The sequence below is a fragment of the Camelus dromedarius genome, chromosome 26, assembly GCF_036321535.1.
Source record: "Camelus dromedarius isolate mCamDro1 chromosome 26, mCamDro1.pat, whole genome shotgun sequence".
Classification (NCBI taxonomy): Eukaryota; Metazoa; Chordata; class Mammalia; order Artiodactyla; family Camelidae; genus Camelus; species Camelus dromedarius.
The window spans coordinates 4,491,880-4,515,650 of record NC_087461.1 but is presented as its reverse complement, the minus strand read 5'-3'; the positions used below and the strand labels follow the sequence as shown (position 1 = coordinate 4,515,650).

The 23,771-nt window shown below is 41.6% G+C and overlaps 1 protein-coding gene across 3 annotated transcripts in view; it reads right to left on the bottom strand.

Annotated features, from left to right (window-relative positions):
* The window catches only part of TAF3 (TATA-box binding protein associated factor 3), a 126,302-nt gene that overhangs the window by 4,989 nt on the left and 97,542 nt on the right, over positions 1-23,771 (bottom strand). For all 3 annotated transcript variants that reach the window (XM_031444760.2, XM_064479322.1, XM_064479323.1), the window contains 2 exons: positions 18,458-18,540; positions 817-1,072 (listed from right to left, as the gene is read on the bottom strand). In XM_031444760.2, coding sequence (XP_031300620.2) covers positions 817-1,072; positions 18,458-18,540 — 339 coding nt within the window. The remainder of the gene's footprint in view (positions 1-816; positions 1,073-18,457; positions 18,541-23,771) is intronic.

Below are 23,771 nucleotides of genomic sequence, written 5' to 3'. Positions count from 1 at the left end.
GGGCTCCCAGCCGCCACTGGGCTGACGGGTCTCGGCCCGCGTATTCCGCGGCCTCGGCAGTGTCAGTCCACCAAGGACCTTCACGTGCCTGGAATCTTTTTGTTGTGACTTTGCGTGTCACTCCACGGAGCCTGAAGAGCGTATTTGCATAGCTGCTTCGTTACTCGACTGGATTCAGCATCTGAATAAGACCTGATGCTGTTAAGTGTGGAGAAAACACGTGAGAACGGCCCCATGGTGACGGCGCGAGCTCATTCCGCAAGGTGAGCGTTCCCACCTGCGGGCAGGTTTGGGCTCGGGAAGGTCTGCAGTCTGCAAGTTCATTTGCGTTTACTGTGCGGGCCTTGGTTTACTCAGGACCTCAGCCGAAGAGACGCTGTAATTAGTGCTGTTACTATGAAAAAAGCAGCTGGTGCCTCAGACGTGCGCACATCACATACATTATACTCTTAAGTGAATACTTTAATTGCTTGATCAAGAAATTCAACGTGGGATTTAAATATCACTATTCATCTCTTATTTATACACTGATAGTGTTGTATTTATGTATATAGTCAGAGTGCAAAACAATGCAAAATAAAGAAAATGCTTTGACATTATTTATGGAGACTAAATATGCAAACACTGTAACACAATGGTTTTCCGCCGAAAGCTTGAAAATGCAATGAAAATACCTTTCCAGCCATAAAGAATAGCCTCTGAAATTCAATAACGATACATGCGACACTGCTTTTTAATTGAAAACATTTTCATGATAAAAGAGTGAGCTCTTAAGTGACTTTTTCTTAAGTACCCCCAAAATAAAAAGCAGCGCACCACGTAAGTGCTGACGGTCTCCGTTACCACGCTCCGGACAGGCGCTTTGGAACTTGCAGCTCCGGAGATGGCGGGACATGGAGCCGGCATCAGAGCAGGGGGCGCGGTGGCCTGTGCCAGGAGTGGCAGAGGCACCGGGGCAGGGGTGACGTGCATGGGAATGGGGGCTGGGGCTGGTGCAGGTGGTGGCGTCTTGGGTCTGTTCAGAGAGGGCGCGGGCTTAGCCTCGGGGGCTGGAACAACTTTGCTGATGACACTGTCAACAAAAGAGAGAAAAGGAAAAGTCAGCTGAGTCAGGCCAAATATCTCAAAATATTACCACAAAAATCACTCTGTTCTTCTAGCAGCAGAATCCTTTATTGGAAAGTCCAGGGATGGGACAGATCTCAGGGGTCAAGGCCCTTCACCAACCTGCTTCTCAACTTACTCAGTCGCGGCCGGGAGATACGTTAGGCAGCAGGAGTGAGGCGCCCCGGGAGGGAGGCAGCAGCTCCAGCTCCTTTCCCGGTGACACCACCAGCTCCTAATTAGAGCCGTGTGCTGGGCTGTCTCTTCTGTCTTAATCTCAGAGCTCAGGCTCTGAGCGGGTGGAGAAAGCACCAGGCTCAGAGTCAGGCTACCCGAGTCCCAGCCCTGAGTCTTCCCCAGGCTGGCTATGTGACCCTGGGTAAGTCAGTGACAGGTACTAGTTAACTGAGCGCCTCTAGAAGGCAGATAGCATGCTGGGAGCCTTACTCACATCACCTCGTCCAGTCCTCACAACTCCAGAGGAGCTACCGTGACCCCGTTCTATAGACACCAAAACAGGATTAGAGAGAGAGGGGAATTTAGGTAACTGGGTGGCAGGCTTTGAACCGAGGTCTATTTGATTCTAAAATTCTACTTTTTCTTCTTCTTCTTTTTTTTACAAAGTTCCTTTATTTGGGGGGAAAAAGTACCATTCCAAGTAGAGAAAAAAACAGCACAACAGCTTACGTAGCAAAGATTCGCAGGCATCAGCTCTTGGCCATGTCTGTTTCTGGTCTGCCTCCCTCCTCCATGAGGTTTACAGAACTGATGAAAGATACTAACTCACAGACTTCAGAAGCCCAGCAAATCCCAGGCAAGATAAATAAAAAGAAACCCACACCTGCACACATCAGAGTCAAACTATGAAACAGCACAAAGAGAGAGAAGTCTAAAAGGAGCCCAAGGGGGAACGAGAACAAGTAATTTCAAAGAAGAAACAGGTGACAGCGGATTTCTCAACAGCAATGATAAAATCTAGAAGACAGTGGAATAACATCTTTAATATGCTAAAGACAAGTTTTGTCTTTGAAAACATCTTTCAAGAATAAGGATAACAGGATGACACCTGCACCCCAATGTTCACAGCAGCACTATTTGCAACAGCCAAGACATGGAAACAGCCTAAATGTCCATCAACGGATGACTGGATAAAGAAGAGGTGGTGTATTTATACAATGGAATACTACTCAGCCATAAAAACCGACAACATAACGCCATTTGCAGCAACACGGATGCTCCTGGAGAATGTCATTCTAAGTGAAGTGAGCCAGAAAGAGAAAGAAAAATACCACATGAGATCGCTCATGTGTGGAATTTAAAAAACAGAAACAAAACCAAAAACAAACAAAGCATAAATACAAAACAGAAACAGACTCATAGACATAGAATACAAACTTGTGGTTGCCGCCAAGGGGGCGGGGGTGGGAAGGGATAGACAGGATTTCAAAATGTAGAATAGATAAACAAGATTATACCGTATAGCACAGGGAAATATATACAAGATCTTGTGGTAGCTCACAGAGAAAAAAATGTGACAATGAATATATGTATGTTCACGTATAACTGAAAAATTGTGCTCTACACTGGAATTTGACACAACATTGTATAATATGATTATAAATAAATAAAAAAAAATAATAAAGTCAAGGGAGAAAAAAAAGGATAAGGATAACATTTTTAGGCAAACAAAATCTGAGGATGTGCCACCCGTGGACCCTCACTAAGAGAAGTTCTAAGGTAGCAAATCTCCAAATCTTTTGGTCTTAGGATCCCTTCACAATCTTACATTTAAACCTTATAATTACTGAGAAACCGAAAGAACTTTAATGTGCATCTGTCAATATTTACCATATTAAAACCTGAAAGAGAAATTTTAAAATAATTATTGAATTCAATTCAAAGTAGCAATTACAAACCCATTATGTGTTAACAGATAACTTTTCTTTAAATGAAAAGTAAATATATTTTCCAAAACAAAACAGTTTTGTGAGAAGATTGGCAGTTTTGTATTTCTGCAAAGCTCCTTGATGTATGCATATGTAACTGGAGAAGGGAGGGGTGTTTTAATGGCTTTTTCAGATAATTGTGTAAATTCTTCTTTACTACTACACCAAAATGCAACAAGTGGTAGTTTTGTACCAGTTAGCTGCAATATGCAATCTGAAGCCGTATCAGTAAGCTTTTCGTATTCTGCTTCATTAAAATCCATTGATCTGTGTGAACAGGCATTTTACCTATGCATGAGTTTATAACATCATGCATTGGCCACTGAGAATACTGGTTCACTGAATTATGCAGCTCTTTTAAATATTTACACATTATACAATATTTCAGAAAATCACACTTGGCGTTACCATCCATTTCATCAAAAATGTCTTAAATTATCGAGGAGCTGTCAACTTGTAATGGTATGTTTTCCAAAGTTCTAATTTTTACTTAAAAGGTTGAATTTTGATCATTTATAAAAAATGCTCTCATATTTTCTTTGAAATTAATAGCCTTGGGTCTTTTCAAAACAATGCAACACCCATGGCTGCTCTGTACCCTAACTGTGTGCACACCCGTCTGTATCACCCACATTAGGGGGAACCCTCCTTAGGAGTAAGGTGGGCAGTGCCTTACTTGTCTTTGAATTATTTGCAGTATTATAAACACAGTGCCTTAATATGTGTTTATCAACTTTAGTAAGCTTCATGCCTAATTCACAGTAAGAATGCTCTTCTAATTATTTTAGTTTTGAATACGTTTTTGCTGCTTAAAATATTTTAAAATAGGCCAATTCCTCTAGTCTTTCCTTCCTGCCAACCTTCCTTCCACACTATCTACTGAGTTCCAGGACCACTGAGATTTCTGCCCGTCACCATGGATTCTAATTCCTCATCTGTCTACCCATTCTTGGGCCAAGCATGATCATGGCAGCAATGCGAGGTACAAGCACACCGTGAAGGTTCCGTTCTGTTATCTGGAGATGCTTTTAAATTGCTTTAAGCTACTGAAGGTTGAATATGTGTTAAGCATCATGAATGCTGTTTGCCTTGCCTGACTCTTTCCCAATCCCCTTTCATTTTCTTTCTATTTTTCTTAGATTTCTGCCTTACCGACAAGGCCTGCGAACGGTACCATGAGAATGGTTTAGCATTAGCAGTGCAGCCAACGGTTGTACACACGTGGTTGATCAATTCACGGGGCAGTGCCTGAAACCTGAGAAATACCTACTTGTATATACCTTCTTATTTTTCAATTTAGAGAAACGGCATTTTGATGAAAATAAGTCATAAGAAAGATAATCCGTCCAAAATGCCCAATGTTCCCCTCCAGTCCCAGTAAATTATCCTTTTAGATTTGGTATGCAGTGATTTTATGTGTGTGTGTGTGTGTCGGTATATATATATATATATATATGTGTGTGTGTTTTTTCCTCAAATTTTCTGAGAATCAAAAGGAAAAAACACTGAAGTGGGTACTCAGTGTTGAGGAGACAAAACATGTCCTAACTTTCTGCTTCTAAGAGGAGAGACTGGTATCATATAGGCTCTAAAGTGACTCGTTTTTCCCAACAATTGTGAGTTTCACGAGAATATTCACTAGAGTTTGAAAGTTACTCTTGATTCTAAGCTGCTCAGTTACTTTTGTGGTAACTGGAGGCACAGTCTTAAGAACAATTCTTTTATTAGCGCCTCAATTTTGAATATTATGGAGAAAAGATATAAACAGTATAAAGTGATACAATTTCTCATCACTTGTGAGATTAAACCATCGTCACTTAATCTGACTGGATCATCGTAAAAACAGCTTTGGATCCCTGTTGGCCTTCATCACCGATCGTTACTGCCTCCTACTTCTAGACAGCACTTTGCTTCTGTTTCCCTCCCTGAAATACCGCTCGTCCCCTCCTCTTTAATTGCAGAGTCAGTTCTCTTCCAGCGCTCCGCTGAATAAGCAGTGTCTCCCACAGTAACCAACACCGCCCACAGCTGGGTCCCACAATGGCTCCCCGCTGCTAACATTACATCTTTTGGAGGATTTGATCAGGGGGCTCTACCTGCTACAAACACTGGCATTATTCATAAAAACGTGCAGAAGGAGGGATTTTCGGCAGGATTTCTTTACCTGTTTCCCCACCACAAAATGGTGAAATAAATAGAGTGGGTCATGAGCTGCCTGGCCTGAAATGCAAACTCACAGCTTGACAAGTCAACAAAGGGCCAGTCCCCACCCCGCCAGCCCCACGGAGCCTCGGAGGTTACAGGCAAACATGACTTGGATGCGTCTGCAAAGGGAGTTTAATGAGCCTCATTATTCAGCTCTTGTGTGCAAACACGATGAAGCCGGCATCTAAATTATCAAAGTCTGAATAACTGGCCACTAAACTGCACACAGTTCCCAAGTTCCCTCACAATGGCTCCCTCGTTCACCTTTAAAAGCCAACAGCCAGTTTTAAACGGTGACAACACGATGACAGGTAAAAACTACTGCCATCACCTCCTTGAATTTTACATAAACTTCTGAGCAGAAAAGTTCTTCAGTGTTTGGGAGAAAAACTACCTTGATTAAAAAAAAAAAGTTCCTTAAGCCACAACTCACTTTTCTTCTTCAGATTTTAAAACTTCAATCAATCTCAGAAACACCATGCACCGTTTGAGATGCTATGAGAAACAGATTCCCATGTACTTTAAACTAACCCCTTCTTACAGCCACTAAAAATAGACCGCTGCGATTTCACGATACTATTACCATAAACCCGCAGAGTTGTGTCAGTGGTTATACAAAGCATCAGGTTTGCTTTCTTGCTCCTATTTTAAAAGTCCCGGACACACTAAGCCAAGTGTGGCGGCCAGCTCCCAGCGGCCCCTCCCCCCCCGTGCGGCCTCCCCGCCAACTGAGCGGGCTCTGCCTCGTTCGGCTAACAGGATGCTGTGAAAACACTTGTGTCCCAACTAGGCCATAAGGGACACAGCAGCTTCCACCTTGATCTCTTTTGGGTCAGCTGCTCTGGGGAAGCCAGATGCTAAGCCATGAGGATGCTGAAGGTGCCTTACGAGGAGGCCAGCAATTGGGGCCTCCTCCCCACAGCCATGCGTGAGCTCGCGGGCGTCCTCCAGCCCTGGGGAGCCTTCCAGTGACCGGAGCCCTGGCAGCAGCTGGACAGGGACTGGAGTCAGAACCACACAAATTCCTGCCCCGACAGGAAACTAGGACGTAATATGTGTTTATTGCTTTAGCTGCTATGCTTTGGGATCATTTGCTATGTGGAAAGAGAAAATTAATACACCAAATGTTTACTCGATCTCATTTAGGTACATAAATGAATATTCCGAATTTAGGAGAAATTCTGTTTTAGAGCATCTGTACTTAAAATGCCGAACTGGAACACAGTCGTTCCCTTATTTCACATGTGATCAAAGGAACAAATGCCCAGAGACAATTAGGAGAACCAGTTTCATGTGGGCTCTTCAGATCAGTCACTGTCCTTACTCTTCGTGATCTCTCAGCTCACGTTTAGCGTTCCCGTAATTAGAACGCAGCTGTAAACGGATTTAACGTCTCAAGCTCCTGGTGTGCCTCTCGAATATCTACGTCATCTCATAAAACGCGTACTTTCCCTTGTCACAGCCCAAGTACATATCAAGCAGCAAACATTTTACCTTTTAATTCAGGCATGACCTATCTGAAAAATGAAACAGCCTGCATGAAGTAATTAGAGGAAAACATAGCCACTGTAGAACGTGCGTTTCCAAAGGATATACCCAAATGATTAGACGTCTCCTGTCAAATGTTCAAAATCTATAAAGTATCCTAAAGGGGCATGAGTACTTAGACAAATAATAAATAATGCATATTTCCCCATATTTGCAAAAAAAAAATGCTAGAAGGATAATAATTTTAAAAAAAGAAACAAAAATGGCAGCCTATGAAGAAACAAAAATGGAGGAAAAAGGTGGCGGGAAAGGGAAGAAAACCAAGACTTCTCTGAATGTATCTTATTACATTGCTTCCACTTTGGCGGCAAGTAAAAGTTTTACGTATTCAAAAATTTATAAAATTGCCTATAAGTCAAAAATAAATGGAAATGAATAAACCTCAATGTATATCTTGTTGGCGACACAACCACACACATACACAGGTATTTCGGGTGACTTTAGGAGGAGAGCATTTTGGACTCTCTTCAAATTTTACTCCATCCAAATCTTTTTTGATCCTTCTGAGCTGGAAGTAATCACCGTGGACTTTGGTATCGTTTTAGATGTATCTCTGACAGACTTTCTTCCTTCTGTTATGATTGTTTCTATCCATGTTCCTAAGAGAAGAACCAACATCTGATTCAAATTTACCACTGGGCACAAGTGTGTCCTCTATAACACTCTATCACTATGTGTGTAATAAAATTAGTACTTTAAGAATGCAAAATGGTTCTTTAAAAAATGTAAAACCATGACAGTATTGTCTAGAGCACTGTCGGGGTTCCTTCCAAAGACCAAATTCCCTGGAGTCAGAACTTCTAAGAGATCTTGTGATTTCAGAAAAGCTTCTACTTTTCTCCGGCAAAGAAAGGGTGCCTGAAGTGAGAAAAAGAGAAACCAAACTGAACATTCGACATAGATGAGCCTTTACTTTTAATACTCTCTGAGCTTGGAGCCTACAGAGAAGGAGGAGATGCTTTCACAGGAAAGTGTGCTCAAGTGGCAAGTTAACCATAAAAGATAAACCTTCATTCATTCATTCATTCATTCATTTACAGGATTAAGTAACATCCCAGTTATTTGAAAACATTAAGAGCAGAAAGAGGGTATTCAGTGAACTTGAAACATGAACAGGATTGTGATTAAGATTTGCATCTCACTGGAGTGCTATGCTGTTTGGTTATTAACTGAAGTCATGCTTGGAAAACTGAACACCACTACTTTAAAATATACTAAAATTTGGTAACAGTTGCTGTGTCTTCACCAAAAATCGCCAAGCTTCAAATGAATTTTTATCTTCTTCTGTAAATAGCACTGGAAAAAAATGTATCTATTTATAGCATGTGCTCTGTAGATACACATACACACATGTATCTTCATCCTTCCGGGCCACAGAGGCAGAAGTAATGATGGGCTTCCTAAGTACACTCGGCAGAGAGTCAAAGATGGACCATCAGTGAGTGTCTTCCGGGGGAAAAGCTCCTGTGATCACGTCATTTCCAAGTTGAGGGGAGTCGTTTTTCATCTGTTCAGAGTATATGCGTGTGCACCTATTACAGATAACGCATGTCTTTAAAAAAAAAACCCATTTCCCTTTTTCATATACTACAGAATGACCGACTTCATAATATTTAACAAAACATATTTGGAACCTTAGTCATTCCACCTCTAGGGCCTTCCAATTCTTTTAAGCAGCTTATTTTCAGCATCTTCTTATTATTCAAATGACCTCTAAAACGAAGCAGAACACCAGGGTCTTGGGAAGAGTCTTTGGTCTTAGGGAGGACAAGCGATCTTGACGGAAGGGGTCCCACCGCGAGGAGCCCTCCCCTCCCCCCGCAGGGCTGGGAGGCAGCTTCCTCGTCCTCCTTCGCACTCCCACTTCAGGGCTCTTTACTGCATCAAAACAGACTTGCTCCTACTGTTACAGCCATTCTGGAAAAGTAACTCAAGTAAACTTTATTTTGATACTACTTCCAATCCATGAAAGTTTGTTCAAACAGAGAGGGAGAGCCTGTTCTATGGTTCAACGGCTAAGAGACCGTCTCAGCTCAAGAATCCATCTCAACAAACATTCATCGCGCATCAACTGTGTCTCCTGGTCTTTGAGTTAAAGGTGAGTCGAGTTAAAGGTGAATGGGACACACAATTTCCAAGAAGCAGTTTGGGGAGAAGGCAGTCCCATAAAGGTAGATACAGAAAGCATACGAAATGGCTCCATCTGGATGAAAACAGTGTACTGTGCGCACCGGGAAGATGGCCAGGTGGGGGGCGGTGGAGTGGGCCAGGGGTACTGTGGTCACTTCCCCTGATGACAAGTGGAAGTTTTAACGGAGGACTCTGAGTTACTCTGATGAAACGGCAGGGAGGTGGAGGCCGAGGCGGGTGGGACACCCTGAGCAAAGGAAGATGGAAAACACCCCGCCCTGGACGGGGAAGCTACGAGCAGTCTGGAAGCGCCACAGCACCTAAGGGCACCACAGAGGGTTTAAGGGCTCCAGACACACTGCTCTGGAGGAGGCAGGTGTGGAGGGCAGCTGGAGCGGCGTCAAGAGCGGAGAAGAGGGCACGGAATTGAGAAACACTGCAGGCAAAGCCGGTGGGGCCTGGCGGTGGGCTGGCTGCCGGGTCGGGGGGCTGGGAGTTAGGGAGGGACAGACCCTCCTCCCCCGGTTTCGGGCTTCCGTGGCTGCGGCTGGCAATGCTGGCGCCTGTCAGAAGGCAGAGCTTAGAGCCGAGACCGGTGCAGGGTGACCTGCGCTGAAGACTTGACGGGCAAGGTGGGAAAAGGAAACATCTGCTGTTCTCTCCAGGAGGCAAAACAATTTTGGTGTCTGAAGGCTTTTTTGTTTGAGTTAAAGGCATCTTCACCTGGGGGCAGTTCCGGAGGCCTGTGGAGAGGATACAGGCACCCTTCCCTCCTCTGGGACCGATGCTCACTGGCGTCTGGACGAGGAGGAGAGACCCAAACTCGAAGACGCAGACTGGGAGGCATGAGACGCGGAGAGCTCAAGCGATGGCCAAAAGTGGCCTCCCAGGAAGGGGTCTTTCTGTTTCCTTAAGTTTTGTTCAGAACAACACTTGTGGAGCCGGGAGACATTCCCGTCTTAGTTTTCAGACATCCAGCTGGTGTTATGACATAAATAAAATCCCTCAGTGCTCCTAGTCAGGGTGTGTTTGTCTTCTTTCAAGTTACTCTAGAAACTAAGACGGCTTGAAAATGGAGGCTCTGGTCTTTTCATCAACAAATAAAACACGTAAGCAGCACAAGGCTGGGAAGTAAGGGTGTTTTCACTCTGGAAACACTACATTTGAGGAGCCTCTGGTCCATCCAGGGGGACTTTCGGGCAGGTAACCGGGCAGCCCAGTCTGCGTTTTGAGGGAGAGATCCGAACTGGAAATAAAGATCCAGAGTTGCAGTGGGCCAAGGGCAAGAAGAGAAAGAAAAAGTGATAGAAGAAAAACAGAAAGAATGATGGAGAAAGAAAGAAACATATGAGAGTAATATCAAGAAAAACAAGGAACAGAGAGTTTCAAAAAGGGCTTGGGGGGAGCAAGGGTCTCCAAACAGCAAGCAGCTGGGCGTTACCGGCTACGGCAGGGCCCTGAGGAGCATTTAACCATCTTAGTGAGAAGCTTCAGGAAAGCTTCCAGGGCAGAATGCAGTGAGTTTGGGAATAAAATCGGAAAAATAAATTGGAAGAAAGTCTTAGAAAGAAAGAAAGAAAACAAGGAGTAGGTTTTGAGAAGTTAGAATGAGAAGAGGAAGTTACATGGCCTTTCCCTCACTGAGAGGCGAGGCTGGGGAAGGTGAGCGGGTTTTGGGTGGTAGACCTGGAGGCCAAAGGGAAGATATGAGAACAGGGCTAATGTGGTTAGTCGGTCCCCAAGGGGACATGTCCCTCAACCTCATGTGCCGAGACCCTGACGTCCACATTTGAAGAAGGCTGCAGCACATGGGCCCCCATCTCACAAGCACAAAGGCAGCAGCGGGAAGAAAGAGGAAACATCACACTGTGCCTCTGAAGTCTTTACATAAGTATTTTAATATCACAGCCCCATAAAAATGACAGGAAACAATAGAATGCAAAGAATTTACCTTCTATGTTGTTGTCAGTAATAATAAGAGTGTTTTCGTTAGTAGGCACATATCCCTTTTAAACACTAGAAGTGTGAGTAGTTTGATCTTTAGGGGAAATTATAGTCAGATGGTATCCAAAAGGTTACCATGATACAGCTAAATTATCTCTGCCTGTCACTGGTTAAAGGACATTTAAATTCTGGAAGTTCGCATCAGCCTTTTCCAGATAACAAATCTTAAGTACCTTCCTATATTCACTCAATTAGTGATCCTGGGCCGCGATAACAGTGCAGAGAGAAACTTTCCAACTATCATTCAAATCATATCTAAAAAGGTGGTCATAAATATTTTAAACCCTAAGTGAACTAGTAAGACCTAGACCCATTAAGGATAAGATCTTTCACAACAAATTAAATAAAACAATTTATTGAAGTCTGAACTCAAGATAAGCTAGATTTACTAGCTGACCTTTTATTCATTTAAAGAACAAAATTAGCTCTAATTGCATTAGAATGGAATCCAGTAAATTTTCCCCAGTCTTCTAATGTGGCATCCGTGTAAGTGCTGTAATTGTTTACAAGTAAGATGGAAAAGCTTTGATTATAATCTTTCCACTTGTTTTACTGTGTAGTAAAAGCACTTCCCAAAACCTGAAGCCAGTTTTTCTGACAGCAGACCCTTTTTTTTTTTCTCTTGAACATCCTGCATCTTTAGTGTTAATCAACAAGCTACCATGTGCCAGGGGGAGAAACTCAACGAGCAGATTTCATCATAACTTTAGGTCAGTAAGGATGAGAGCGTGATAACGGTGGTCAGGGTCTCCGGGTCCGGAGAAATCAGAAAAGGGCTGAAGACCCGAATAAGAAAAATTTTAACTACCTGCTTCCTCTTGGAAATAGAACTGAGATATATGGGTTTGGGCTGGGGCTCCTCAATTTCTAAGCAGCACAAGGCAGCAAGAAGGAACATACAACCCACAATTCTCGTTCTCACTGTTCAGCTGCTGGGAAATTTCATTCGTAATGTTACGTCTTTCCCTAGCATTAAAAATAAGTCATCTGCCATAAATTTTAAATATAGTCATTCTTAAGTTTTTAAATTTTTATTCATTTATTTATTTATTTTTGGTCACTATTCTTGTTATTTCGTTTCTAATATAAGCAAAATACCTATGAAATGTTTCAGGACCAAGGGCAAGTTAACCAGGGCAAAACAAAGAAAACTATCAACACTTTTCAATTAAAAAAAAAAAATCAAAGCAGACATTTTTATTGGGAGGGAAACAAATTAAGAATAGGAGAACAAAAGGCCTTCCAAGTCTGACAGGATGATGGTCTGAAATGTTCTTGAACTTTACTTCTAAAAGACTATTTTGTTTTAAACCAACAAGCTTACTTGCTCTGCATGCTTTTATAAAACTATGAATTTGACTGCTTTTCTAAATAAAATAACATAACATAAAACATAACATAACATAACATAAAATAAAAACATATCAACTGTTTTCGCCTGCCCTGCATCCCTGATCCTGGTAAGAGAGCTCCCCCTTTCCTTCTGGAACCTACCACTTCCCTCCCTGAGAGAGCCATCTCCTGTACCACTGGGGCGGGTGAACCTGGCGAGGTTCCTGGATGGGGACTGGCATGGATGCCATGAAAGCGGGCTTCAGTATCAGTCAAGAGCAACTTGGACCATCTTTGCCACCACACAGAGGCAAGACGGAGAAAAAGAAAGTGAGCCAAGTCTTAATGATGCTTTTTGAACCCTGGATACAGCCTCACCTGAAATCAAATAAACTCCTTTTGCTTCTCTGAGCTAGTTTGATTGGGGTTTCTGCTACTTGCAACCAAGAGTCTTGACAAACATAAAACGAAAGTAAGAGCGTTTCAACCAGAGAAGAGAAGACTCTTTTACAGCATCATCTTCAATGAGTGTGCTTCTATGCTGCACCCTTGGATTAGGGGTTGGTGTAAGAAACAGTCAAATAAAAAACACCTTTTATCTGCTGTAAAAGCTGCTATGGAAGACACTGTTCATCTGGTTCCTTATGGAAATAAAATTTCAAATTTAGTGTCTTGAAAAACTTTGTCTCTCTTGAGAAACTAAGAGGTACCTTCCTTTTTAAAAACGCATTTCACTTTTTGCCCGTTACTAGGAGGTCGTGATCATATTTGACGTGCAATCATTTGCTTTTTTCCCTTGTCCTTGGTCTTGGTTTACCATCTCTATTTTCTAGAAATTTATGTTCTCTCTTTAAGTCACCCTAAATTTGTTCGGACTGGAGAAAAGTTACAAGTGAATAAAAAACATTTTAGGTATAGAAAGAGGGGGGAGGATACAGCTCAAGTGGTAGAGCGCATGCTTAGCATACACAAGGTCCTGGGTTCAATCCCCAGTGTCTCCTCTAAAAATCAACAAACATGTAAACTTAAGTATAGAAAGAAAAATGCAGAAAGTGAGATAAAATCGTTTGCTATTATTTTTCTAAAGAACTTGTCACTAAAACACCACTATACATGTTTACCTATTAAATCTCTTTCAGTTAAATCTGGCTACATAAAAATATAAAATTTTCACTTTCTTTAAAAATACTTTAAATGGTTATTTTTGTGATTGCCCACGGTTATTCTCTACTTCTGGTTGTACTGTCAAAAATGTGTTAATCAGAAAAGTTTAGAAGACAAAAAAGACAACAAATATCTATGCATGTGTATGTCTGTGTGTGTATGCATACATACAATTTCTAAACTACTTGTATATACTGTATATATATGTGTATATATATAAATACACACACACATATACATTATATATAAGTAGTTTAGAAATTACAACTATTACGAAGCCTCCTCCCAGGCATAAGCTAGATTCTGTAAATTGCAACAAAAAATCGAATTACTTACACGAAAAGAAAAGCATCAAATTTTAAGCACCTCTAAGAGACGTCTGATTATTGAAAGAATTTCCTGAATTGTAAGGAATCTGACAATACTCATGGCTGTGGTGACAAGACGTTAGCAGAAAACTGTAATTTCCAGGAGTAACGTGGTCACCGAAAAATATCCCAGCATAATTTGCATATTTGGGGCAGAGGGTTACATTTGTAAAAAGAGAGCATCTATCATGACGTCTCAGCCAAAAGAAAATTTACGATTATTAATGACGATACTGTTTTCATGAAAGGCGTCACAAATGAATCTGTCACGTAATCAAACACGGCATTAGACGTTGACTGGAAACGGACTGCGCGTTACCGGACGTGCGGAGGGAGCTCACCGAGGAGGGCAGCTCACGACTGCTCGCGTACAGCGACCCCCCGGCCACGGCAGCAGAGCCACCGCGCCCGCGAGCGCGCCACGGAACAGGCGGGGAAGCAGCGGCGCCTCGTCCCGGGGCCCGGGCGGCGCGCGGCGTCAGCGCGACACATGGGAGCCGCGAGGGGCAAGGGCGCTCCGCCCCGACAGCCGCCATTATTCGCCCGAGTCTTTGCCTACACTTACCTTTTCTCTTAATGCCTCACCAATACTTAAAATTATCTTTTTTAATGAGAAGCTCCTTTAATGGAATTTCGAGCTTTAGAGAGAGAAGCGCACACTGACATGGAGACGAGAGGCAGCCCCGCTCTGCCGCGTCCCGGCCGCCGGCGCCACCGCAGCAGCCCCGCCCCAGGAGAGCCCCTCGCGCCACTCTGCTCTGTCTTCTTGGTAGAAACGAAAGCATGGACGAACGCCCGGAGTCGGCCCAGTTCTCCTGCGCTTGCTCAAAGCCAACTGGGCTAACAATCGCCCGGCGGCTGGCCCGGGGCAGACCCTGACTGCGGGGCCAGGCCCAGCCGCTCCGCAGGCAAACCAGCCCACACACTCTGAGCGTTGACGCTGTAACTGCACGGTCAGTCTTTTAGTTTTACCCTCAACACAGACGAAGGGAAACTCTGGACACTCATTACTGGGAGTTCAGTAAAAGGAATCTGAGGTCCTTGTGAAGTGACCCTGAATTTTAACACTATCGGAAGGAGGTACTGGCCTCACCACAGGCCCTTGAGAACAGTTTCCAGGCACGACAAATGGGGGGGGGGGGAAGCCCCTCTGTCTGGCTTCACGCAACAATCATAGTGAATAGAGGAAATAATCTAACCTCAAAGTACTTTCCAGGATCAAGGGCCAAAGACATAATTTCTTTATATAAGATCAGAAACTAAATATTGTCCTAGAGATCTTCCAGCGAGAGGGTATAATTTGAACCCTGTAAAGTCTTTTCTTTTTCCTGTAATTTCAAGACTCCATTCCCTGCCTGTTCTTTAGCCATAAACCACCCCCTCCCCCAGACTATTCAAACTCCCCTTTTTGAATCCTGGTCTCCTCATTAATTCCGCTTCAAAAGAGTGTCCCTGCACCCCCAGGTGCACGCAGACTAAGCCAAGGCGCGTTTGTGTGAATCCACGGTCTCTTTTCCAGCATTACTGCCAAGCAACAAGCCACGTATCCTTATGCCACAACAATAAAACCTTACTTACTCTTATTTACTTTCACATAATTTTCATGTGTCACACAGTATTACTATTCTTAATTTTTTCCAACCATTCCTGGCTCATGAGTCATAAAAAAACAGACAGTGGGAGGGACTGGCCCATGGCCTTAATTTATTGACCTCTGATTTAGATTTAAAACAAGAACACCCCTTGACTGATTAAGTCATATTTTACATAAAATCCTATTGCTATGTGACCTGGGCCTCTTTTTCTCTCTCTTTTTAAATTTCAAATGTAATGTTTTTTCTTAATTTATTACACTTAATTCATTACAATTATTTCCTTGTGTCTGACTTCGGTCAAATGATTAATTATTCGCCTGATAAGGGAGCTATTTACCTAAATATTGAAGAGTTTACATGTTGTATAATGTTCTACTCTCAAGGACAACTTGTCTAGAATGTCTGGGTGTTATAATTTTCTTAATACTGGACATTTTATTCCAGAATCATAGGATCTATTTCTCACAGCTTCCAATATCTTAGGTATATGAGTGATTTATTGAGACCAAAAAAAAAAAATAGTTGGCAGAATAACTGAAACATGCTTAGGGGCAGATGAGATGAATATTACTGTCAATGCCTTTGTGCAAACTGTATTTCTCTAAAGGAATAAGCAAGCCAAACTTGTGTGTGAAAGTAAAGATTGAGTAACGGTGAGTTATGAGAAAACTGGAATAAATATGAATGGGTAGGAGAAGAGTATTTGTGGAATGATAAATAAGGACATCTTCCCCTTAGAGAAATGAGCCCAGACAGAGGATTTCCAAGGAGCTGGTATATGTAGTTACTTTGGTTGGGGCTCTTTGCTGAGCAGCCCTCTGTCCTCTATTGGTTGACGGGTACGGATATCATTCAAATTTTTGTAGGTAAAACAGAGGGCACCAGGCACCAGTATTTGGTTTACAAGGAGCTGAATCTACAGTATTTTTGTTCTATTTTCTAAGCTTGTCAGCAATACCACGACCTACTGTCTGGGTTTCCACTGGCACAACCAGAAAGAGTCATGTGGAAATTATGCAGATATTTAGGTAAGAAAAGTATGAACTATCTGGATTTTCTTCTTTCAATTTTCATTTTTTAAAAAGAGAGTGAGTGTGTGTGTGTGTGTGTGTATTTTTTAATGGAGGTACTGGGGATTGAACCCAGGACCTCGTGCATGCTAAGCACACGCTCTACCACTAAGCTATACCCTCTCTCCTTCCCTCTTCTTTCAATCTTCAGAAGAATATGCCTTCTCTTAGGAGACCACGTTTGCCCCTGTGCTGCCATTCATCAGAACAACACTGGAGTTTTTCGTTGTATTACATCTGGAACTAACAGACGCAGCAGCTGCACAGAACACACACCACACACACACGTTAAGATGGAATGAACCGTGAGAACACAAAGCAGACTTCCTGTTGTCTCCTCTACCTACTAAATAAATACGTTCATGGCTCCCACTTCCATTTTTATGGCTGAAAACTGAATGGAAGTTAAATGCCTTGTAAGCCTATTTTCTACACACTATTTGATTGTTTGCAATGTAAACTAATCCATTTTCAGGCTTACTGGTAAAAAATAAGGTTGTAAACTTGCACTTTGAGCTTGTACAATTCATTTCAATGATGTATAGTATGATTTTAGAAGAATGATTTTCAACGTGCTTCACACAAGCACAGTCAATGTTTCACCCCCTTACTAGGATCACGTAAGAACACACAGGCCTTAATTCACAACCAAAAAGTGACTAAAAGAGACACAGCCATTTCTGAAGAAGGGGAGGCTGATACGGTGATTCCATGAAAATTATGAAAGTAAACAGCAAACAAGGGGTTTGCATTTCCAGTTCTCCCTTAAAAAAAAAAAAAAGCACTACTTACAATAGCCAAGACGTGGAAGTAACTCAAACGTCCACTGACAGATGAATGAAAAAAGATGTTGTGTACTGTGACCTGACTACACGTCGATTAAAAAAAAGATTTGAGATATACATATATCACACACACACACACACACACACACACACACACACACACACACACACACACACACGATGAAATACTACTCAACCATGAAAAAGAATGAAATAATGTCATCTGCAGCAACATGGGTGGATCTAGAGATTATCATACTATGCAAAGTAGGTCAGAGAAAGACAAATATCATATCACTTATATGTGGGATCTAGAAACAAAAATGATAAAAAACGAACTTACTTACAAACCAGAAACAGACACACCAACATAGAAAACAAACCGTGGTTACCAAAGGGGAAAGGGGTGATAGGGGGAGGGATAAATAAGGAGTTTGGGACTAACATATACACACTAATATATATAAAACAGATAAAAAACAAGGACCTACTGTAGAGCACAGGGAACTATAGTCAATATTTTGCAATAACCTATAATGGAAAGGAATCTGAAAAAGCATATAAATTGTATAGCTGAATCACTGTATTGTACACCTGTGAGTGAAACTAACACAACATTGTAACTCAACTATATTTCAATAAAATTAAAAAACAAAAATCTGTTAAGGCCAAAAAAAAAAAAAAAGCAGATAATTAAGACTTCAGTTGTTACTACTACATACTGTTCACCAAGCCTTTGGCAGTACCCGTGTTTTTAAGTACAGAATAAAGCCGTGTGTCACTTGAGCAAGGGGAGAGTCTTCATTCTTTGTCCTGGTGACAGAGAACACACTTGAGAAGGTTTTACATTACATCCGCCTGGTGTAATGTGGCAGTTGGTCCATTCAATTCATAGTTTCTTGTTTTAAAGATAACTAGGGCCTTACAAACTATGCAGAAACAATGTCTCATGCTAGTCTTTAAAAAAGAGAAAAAAAGTAAGAAAAAAAACTCAAAAAACAAGGATCCTATACGTTAAATGAAGCAATGAGCACTTGCTCTGAGGAAGGAAGTAACAAAAATTTGAAAATGAAGACACCTCAGAATAAAACTTGGGCCCCACGTGCTCACCCAGGGAAAGGTCTGTGGACTTCCACATCCATCAGGAAAGAGCAGAGGAGGTTAAGTGCCACCAACTTCACTCTAGAAGGAAACGTTTGTACTTACATCTTGTCTTGGCCAGCTCCAACTCTGAGTGTCAATCTGGGGATAACTGGGCTCGGGGCTGGGACCACTGGCTCCACTTTTATCTGTTGAAGTTATTACATTACAGTCAGATACACTTTTCTCAATAAAAGTACCCCCTCCCTTTCCTCCTCCTTTCTCTACAAACTCAACAAGCTTTTAAGTTTCAAATGTGGTTACCAGGCTGTATGCAGGAATAAGCTGGGCTATTTTGTTCTTGTTTCTCAACAACCGAAGGCCTCCTGCATCGTGAGAAATTCCCCAAACTTTAACCACTTTAATAAATATGGGAGTTTTTCTGTGTTTTCTTAGTTCTGATTAATTCCTTGGATTTTATTGTTGGAATTTTTAAACAAAAATTACTACCTAGGTCATTCGGTGGGAACATTTAAGTAATTGCCAGACTTAACGTAAACAGAAAACAATGCAGTGATATCTTCACTATGAGATAAAATATATCTGTTTATGGGTCTTAACAACATTAAGCTCCTCTTCAGTTTACATTGTCATATAAGGAAGCTGACACACGAAGTGTAATTCCAGCATTAAACTGTTCCATTTTTTTGGCTAGTAGAAAAAATGATCTGAAATACTGTAAACGAAAAAACATTTTTTTAAAGAAAGGACTGATGGTGGAGGCCATGAACACTGAATAAGGTGACAATCTCACAAATCTCTGAGCTAATGACCAGAAAGGGAATATACCACGTAAGCATGATGTTAAAAGGGTTCTTCACAATTTTCTGGCTTGAAGATCCTCAACAGTACAATCAATATTTTGAATGAACAAAAGCTCTGTCATTCAAATTATTCTCTACATCAGGTTTTCCACAGGGGTTTTATTGGCATTTTTGGAGGGACAGTTCTTTGTTGAATGTGACTGTCCCAGGCACTGCCAGATGGTTGACATCCCTGGTCTCGGGGTATTACTCTATGCCAGCAGGATTCCTCTAGTCACTGTGACAGCTAGTGCAAACTACTAATTTATATATTTCAAGCTCAAGAATTAAATCATAATGGAATAGAGCAGTGGTTCTCAGGGGGAATAAATTTATAACATAATGCTCAGTATTATTATATCGTGTAATTAATACATTGCACATTGATCAAATCTATTATTTTTTCATGTGTTTTCACCTGTCCCCTTCTTGAATTTTTTTTAACCCACTGTCACACCAATATCCATGACCTCGATCACTCTCTTGAACAGGAGGTACTCAGCCAACATCTGCTGAATAAACCGCTCACTTATCTTGTAAGCCTCTCGGTCATTTCACCCTTTGTCCAGGACCAATCTAAAACCAGCCTCCGGAGCGCTGAGCCATTCCAAAGAAAAATTTTAAAACCACGCAAACCTCTGCCATCAAAAGTCCAATGTCATCTCTGCCGTCAAGACTCTGTTTGGATTACCACCAGCCAGACTAAAGAGAGCAGAGACTGTTCCATCTCTTGCTGTTTCCCAGTGCTTATCACAGGGTCTGACACACTAAGTGCTTAAGATACATTTTAGAAATTCATCGGAAGCAATGATTTCAAACGTCTGCATCTTGGAAGACCCAGCCCATGATTTCCTTTCCTCTTTTGCTCTTCAAACTCCACAGGAAAAAAGCATTGAGGCTACTAGCCAGCCAATACCTTCCACCCTTACGACCTCTCTGCACCACAGTTAGACTTGAGTCCCTCTCCAGCCTTCTAGAGAAACTTCCTCCTTACTTGTAGCAGCTTCAACTTCTCGGTTCCATTCATTACTGTCATCTAGCTTTCAAATGTGCTCAGCTCCATCTTTAAAAAAAAAATCACCTCCCCTTCAACCTCTGGAGGACCACCTCTCACATTCACTCGTCTGCACCTCTGTCTCATTTATCGTTCATTCCTCACCCAACTCCAGTCTGTCCTCTGGCCCAATCAGGCCACTAAACCTACTCTTTCTGGACACTAATTACTTCCTGATGTCCCAGTCTGTCCCACTGAGGTCTGAATCATGCTCCTTCTTGGTCCTGAACAGGGTCCGCTTCTTCGCCTGGCCTTACGTGGCCCTCCAGTCTCGTCATCGCCCGCTTTCTTCAGCGATCTCATCCACGCCCACGGTTTCCGTCGTGACTTTTAAACACATCGTGTCTTCAGAGTCTCCCCCTCTAGGCTAGCACTGACTGGAACTCAGACCAAAACATCAGGCTGCCTACTGAACATTTTCAATGAAACATCCTCTAAGTATTTAATCTCATCTAAACCGTAACTTACCAACTTCCCCACAAAAACCTGCTCCTCTAAATGGTCTCCCTTTGGGCAGATGTCTCCTTCGTTGGCCCAATTCTTAGTCCAGTGGTTTTCCTTAAGGCCTTGGGGGTCAAGGGTCCCTCGGGTGGGGACACAGCAAGACTCATGGGAACCTTTTGTGTTCACTTTCTCTCTCTTTCTTTTTAAACACAGGGTTCCATATCTAAACAAATCTGAAAACCCAGTGGTCCAGTCTATTTTGTAAACTATTAAGGCTTCTATATATTTTTCTCACCTTTCTGTGTTATCTATGGGAAAATAAACAAAAGTATCCCAAACAAACATTTATAAAACACTTAATGTTTGCCAGGCACCGAGTTTGGTTATTTTTCAGATCCTCTCACTGAGGTTTTTTCTAACAAACGGGTAGGGCAGGCAAGGTGGTTTCCACCCTACAGGGAAACTGACCATACATGAAGCAACCATTTTTCTTTTCTTTTCTGTTTCCTTTTCGTTTTCTGCTTTAAGGTCACAAAAATAGCGAAACTAGGATTCAGTACAGTTTTGCTTCCATTCAGAGAATGAAAAATTACATAAAGTTCCTACATTTCTTCAATTCTAAAAAAATTCAGGGTCACACACTCCTAAGTGATGAGGTACTGGGAGTAACAGTCCATATTCCTTCAACCCACAATACTACTACTGAATTATACTTAAAGAGCCCTTTCTTAAGCTTTATTTAAAAATAAAGCTGTTTGCCCTACCTTTAAAAAAAATACCTCTTTACTATTATTATGCTTCACATTGTATTTTGCTCCATTTTTATTACCATGCTACACAATGATTATAACTCACTTGCATAGCACCTCACAGACGTGACCCAACGGCGTGATCCAATCTGACCTTTACAACTCTAGAACGCAGGTGTGGAAGGTATTATCAGCCACATGTACTGAGGGCTCAGGAAGGTTAAGTGGTTTGGCCAGAGTTACAAAGGTCGTAAGTAAATGCTCAAACTCCCGGTCTCCTGACACCACATGTACCCTCTGTCCTACCACACTACTCCCGGACTGCCACACACCCTGAGTCCTCTTTCTTCTGGTAACGCTGATGTCTCACATGGAGCTATTCAGTTTCGTTGTCAATGTCTTTTATGATGAATGACATGGATTTGTGAGATGGCTAGGGCTGACTGTAAGATATATATATATCTCTTATATATATCATATATAAGAGATATACACACACACACACACACACACATTTATTTTTTTCCCCCTCTATGGAAAACTATTTTATATGGAAATTGAAATTAACATTGGCCTCCCCTCCATTCAACTAAACTGGCTGAGTTTTTGATGCTGACTTAAACAGCTTGGCAGGGCAAACGAATCAAGACATGGGCTGTTTATGACCTACTATTAAAAAAAAAGTTAAATGATACAAAGTGTGAAAATTTAAGCAAACAAAAATGGAGAGATACAAGTCACATTAAAAATTTACTGTTGTAAGTATCTGTTGATACTTAGTAAAAATTATTGAATGAATGAATGATTCAGAACCTGTTATCTCAGCTCTGATCTCAGAGTCTGACCTAAGATTAGGGTCTTTGAGAGTGAAGATGGGAGCTATCATTTACACCAGGTAACAGGTGTAAACTGGATTGTCCCAGGCAAACCACGACATATGGTAACTCTCCCTAAACATTCTTAAATACTTTCATTTCATTCTTAAAGAAGTTAAATCTGATTTAACACATAGACAGAATGCAAGCGTCAAAACAGATGAATAAGGATGCTAATAATGTAGACACAGAAAGTAGAATTTCTAAATAAGAATTTCTTAACAGACTTTTAAGTTAACTTTATCAGAATGCCTACCAAAATAAAAACACAGGGACGTTCCCTACAATCATGAAATAATTTCTCACATGTCTGTCCCAGAAACCAATAAACTAGATGACAAATATGACAACTACTTAGACAGTATGACTAACGCCATGAAGCCAAAATCTGGGGACGTGAGCTCGTAAGGGTTAAAATAAAAGAACGGCCCTTAGAGTGATGCTGAGAATTGGGGCTTGCAGAAGAGCATTTACAGTGGATTACTAAGCTTCCCAATTCACCAAAGAGGCAAAGTCCAGTAATGCAAGCCTCCTTTGTAGCGAACTAAAAATACATTGTCGGTGGATTTGTCCAGTTTTATGTATAAGCAATACTTTTTTCACCTGAACTAATACTAGTAGTCATATAAGCCCCTTATTGCCACGTGCTGCATTTTTTCTGCTAATCTTCAAGGATTTAGCTTCTTTGCCACATACCTCAGGGCACCAACTGATAAAGCACTAACTCTCCATTTTTCCAGGACACCAGCAGTGCGGCCTTGCAAAAAATGAAAATCGCTCAAGAGATTTAAAGGGGAAATTTATTTTTAAAATCCTGACTTGAAGCAAAGAGGTGGATTTTTAAAAAGCTTATCTATAAAGAATCAGTTTAAATTTAAATTCTATCTTGGAACTCTTTCATGCATTCCAGCTTTAAAGTTTATCTTCTGACAGGGGCTTCCTGCAAAGGTAATGGGCGGCTTTGTCAATATAATCTGGCCAAGTTTTATTTCCTCTTTTTTTTTTTTTAATGCTAAACTTCTTTCATTAAAAAAAAAAAAATCTCTATGTGTGTGCTAGGCAGGGTAGCAGCAACTCAGCCGGTGCTACTGCAGATCCCCATCGATGCTAGCATCAGAAAAATGTCCAGAAAGAGCATTGGTGAAAAGCTGAATTTAATAACCAAACATTTTAGATGCTGACATATGACAACTGGGAACCAACCTGTCATCTTTCTTAACATTTAAGGTCTACATGATTTCCATTCAGAAACACAATGTAACCAACATGATAAACTGTTTAAAATATTAAACAGAGAGATTTACAGTTGTGGTCAGCATAATGAGTGGGACCCCCATGAGGACAATGACCCAGGGCTCGGGCTGTCAGCACATGTCCAGTTCATTCATCAGAAGCCCTGGGGATGGCCTTCGGGAAACTTCCATAAATTCAAACGTACTCATTTAAACACTAAGC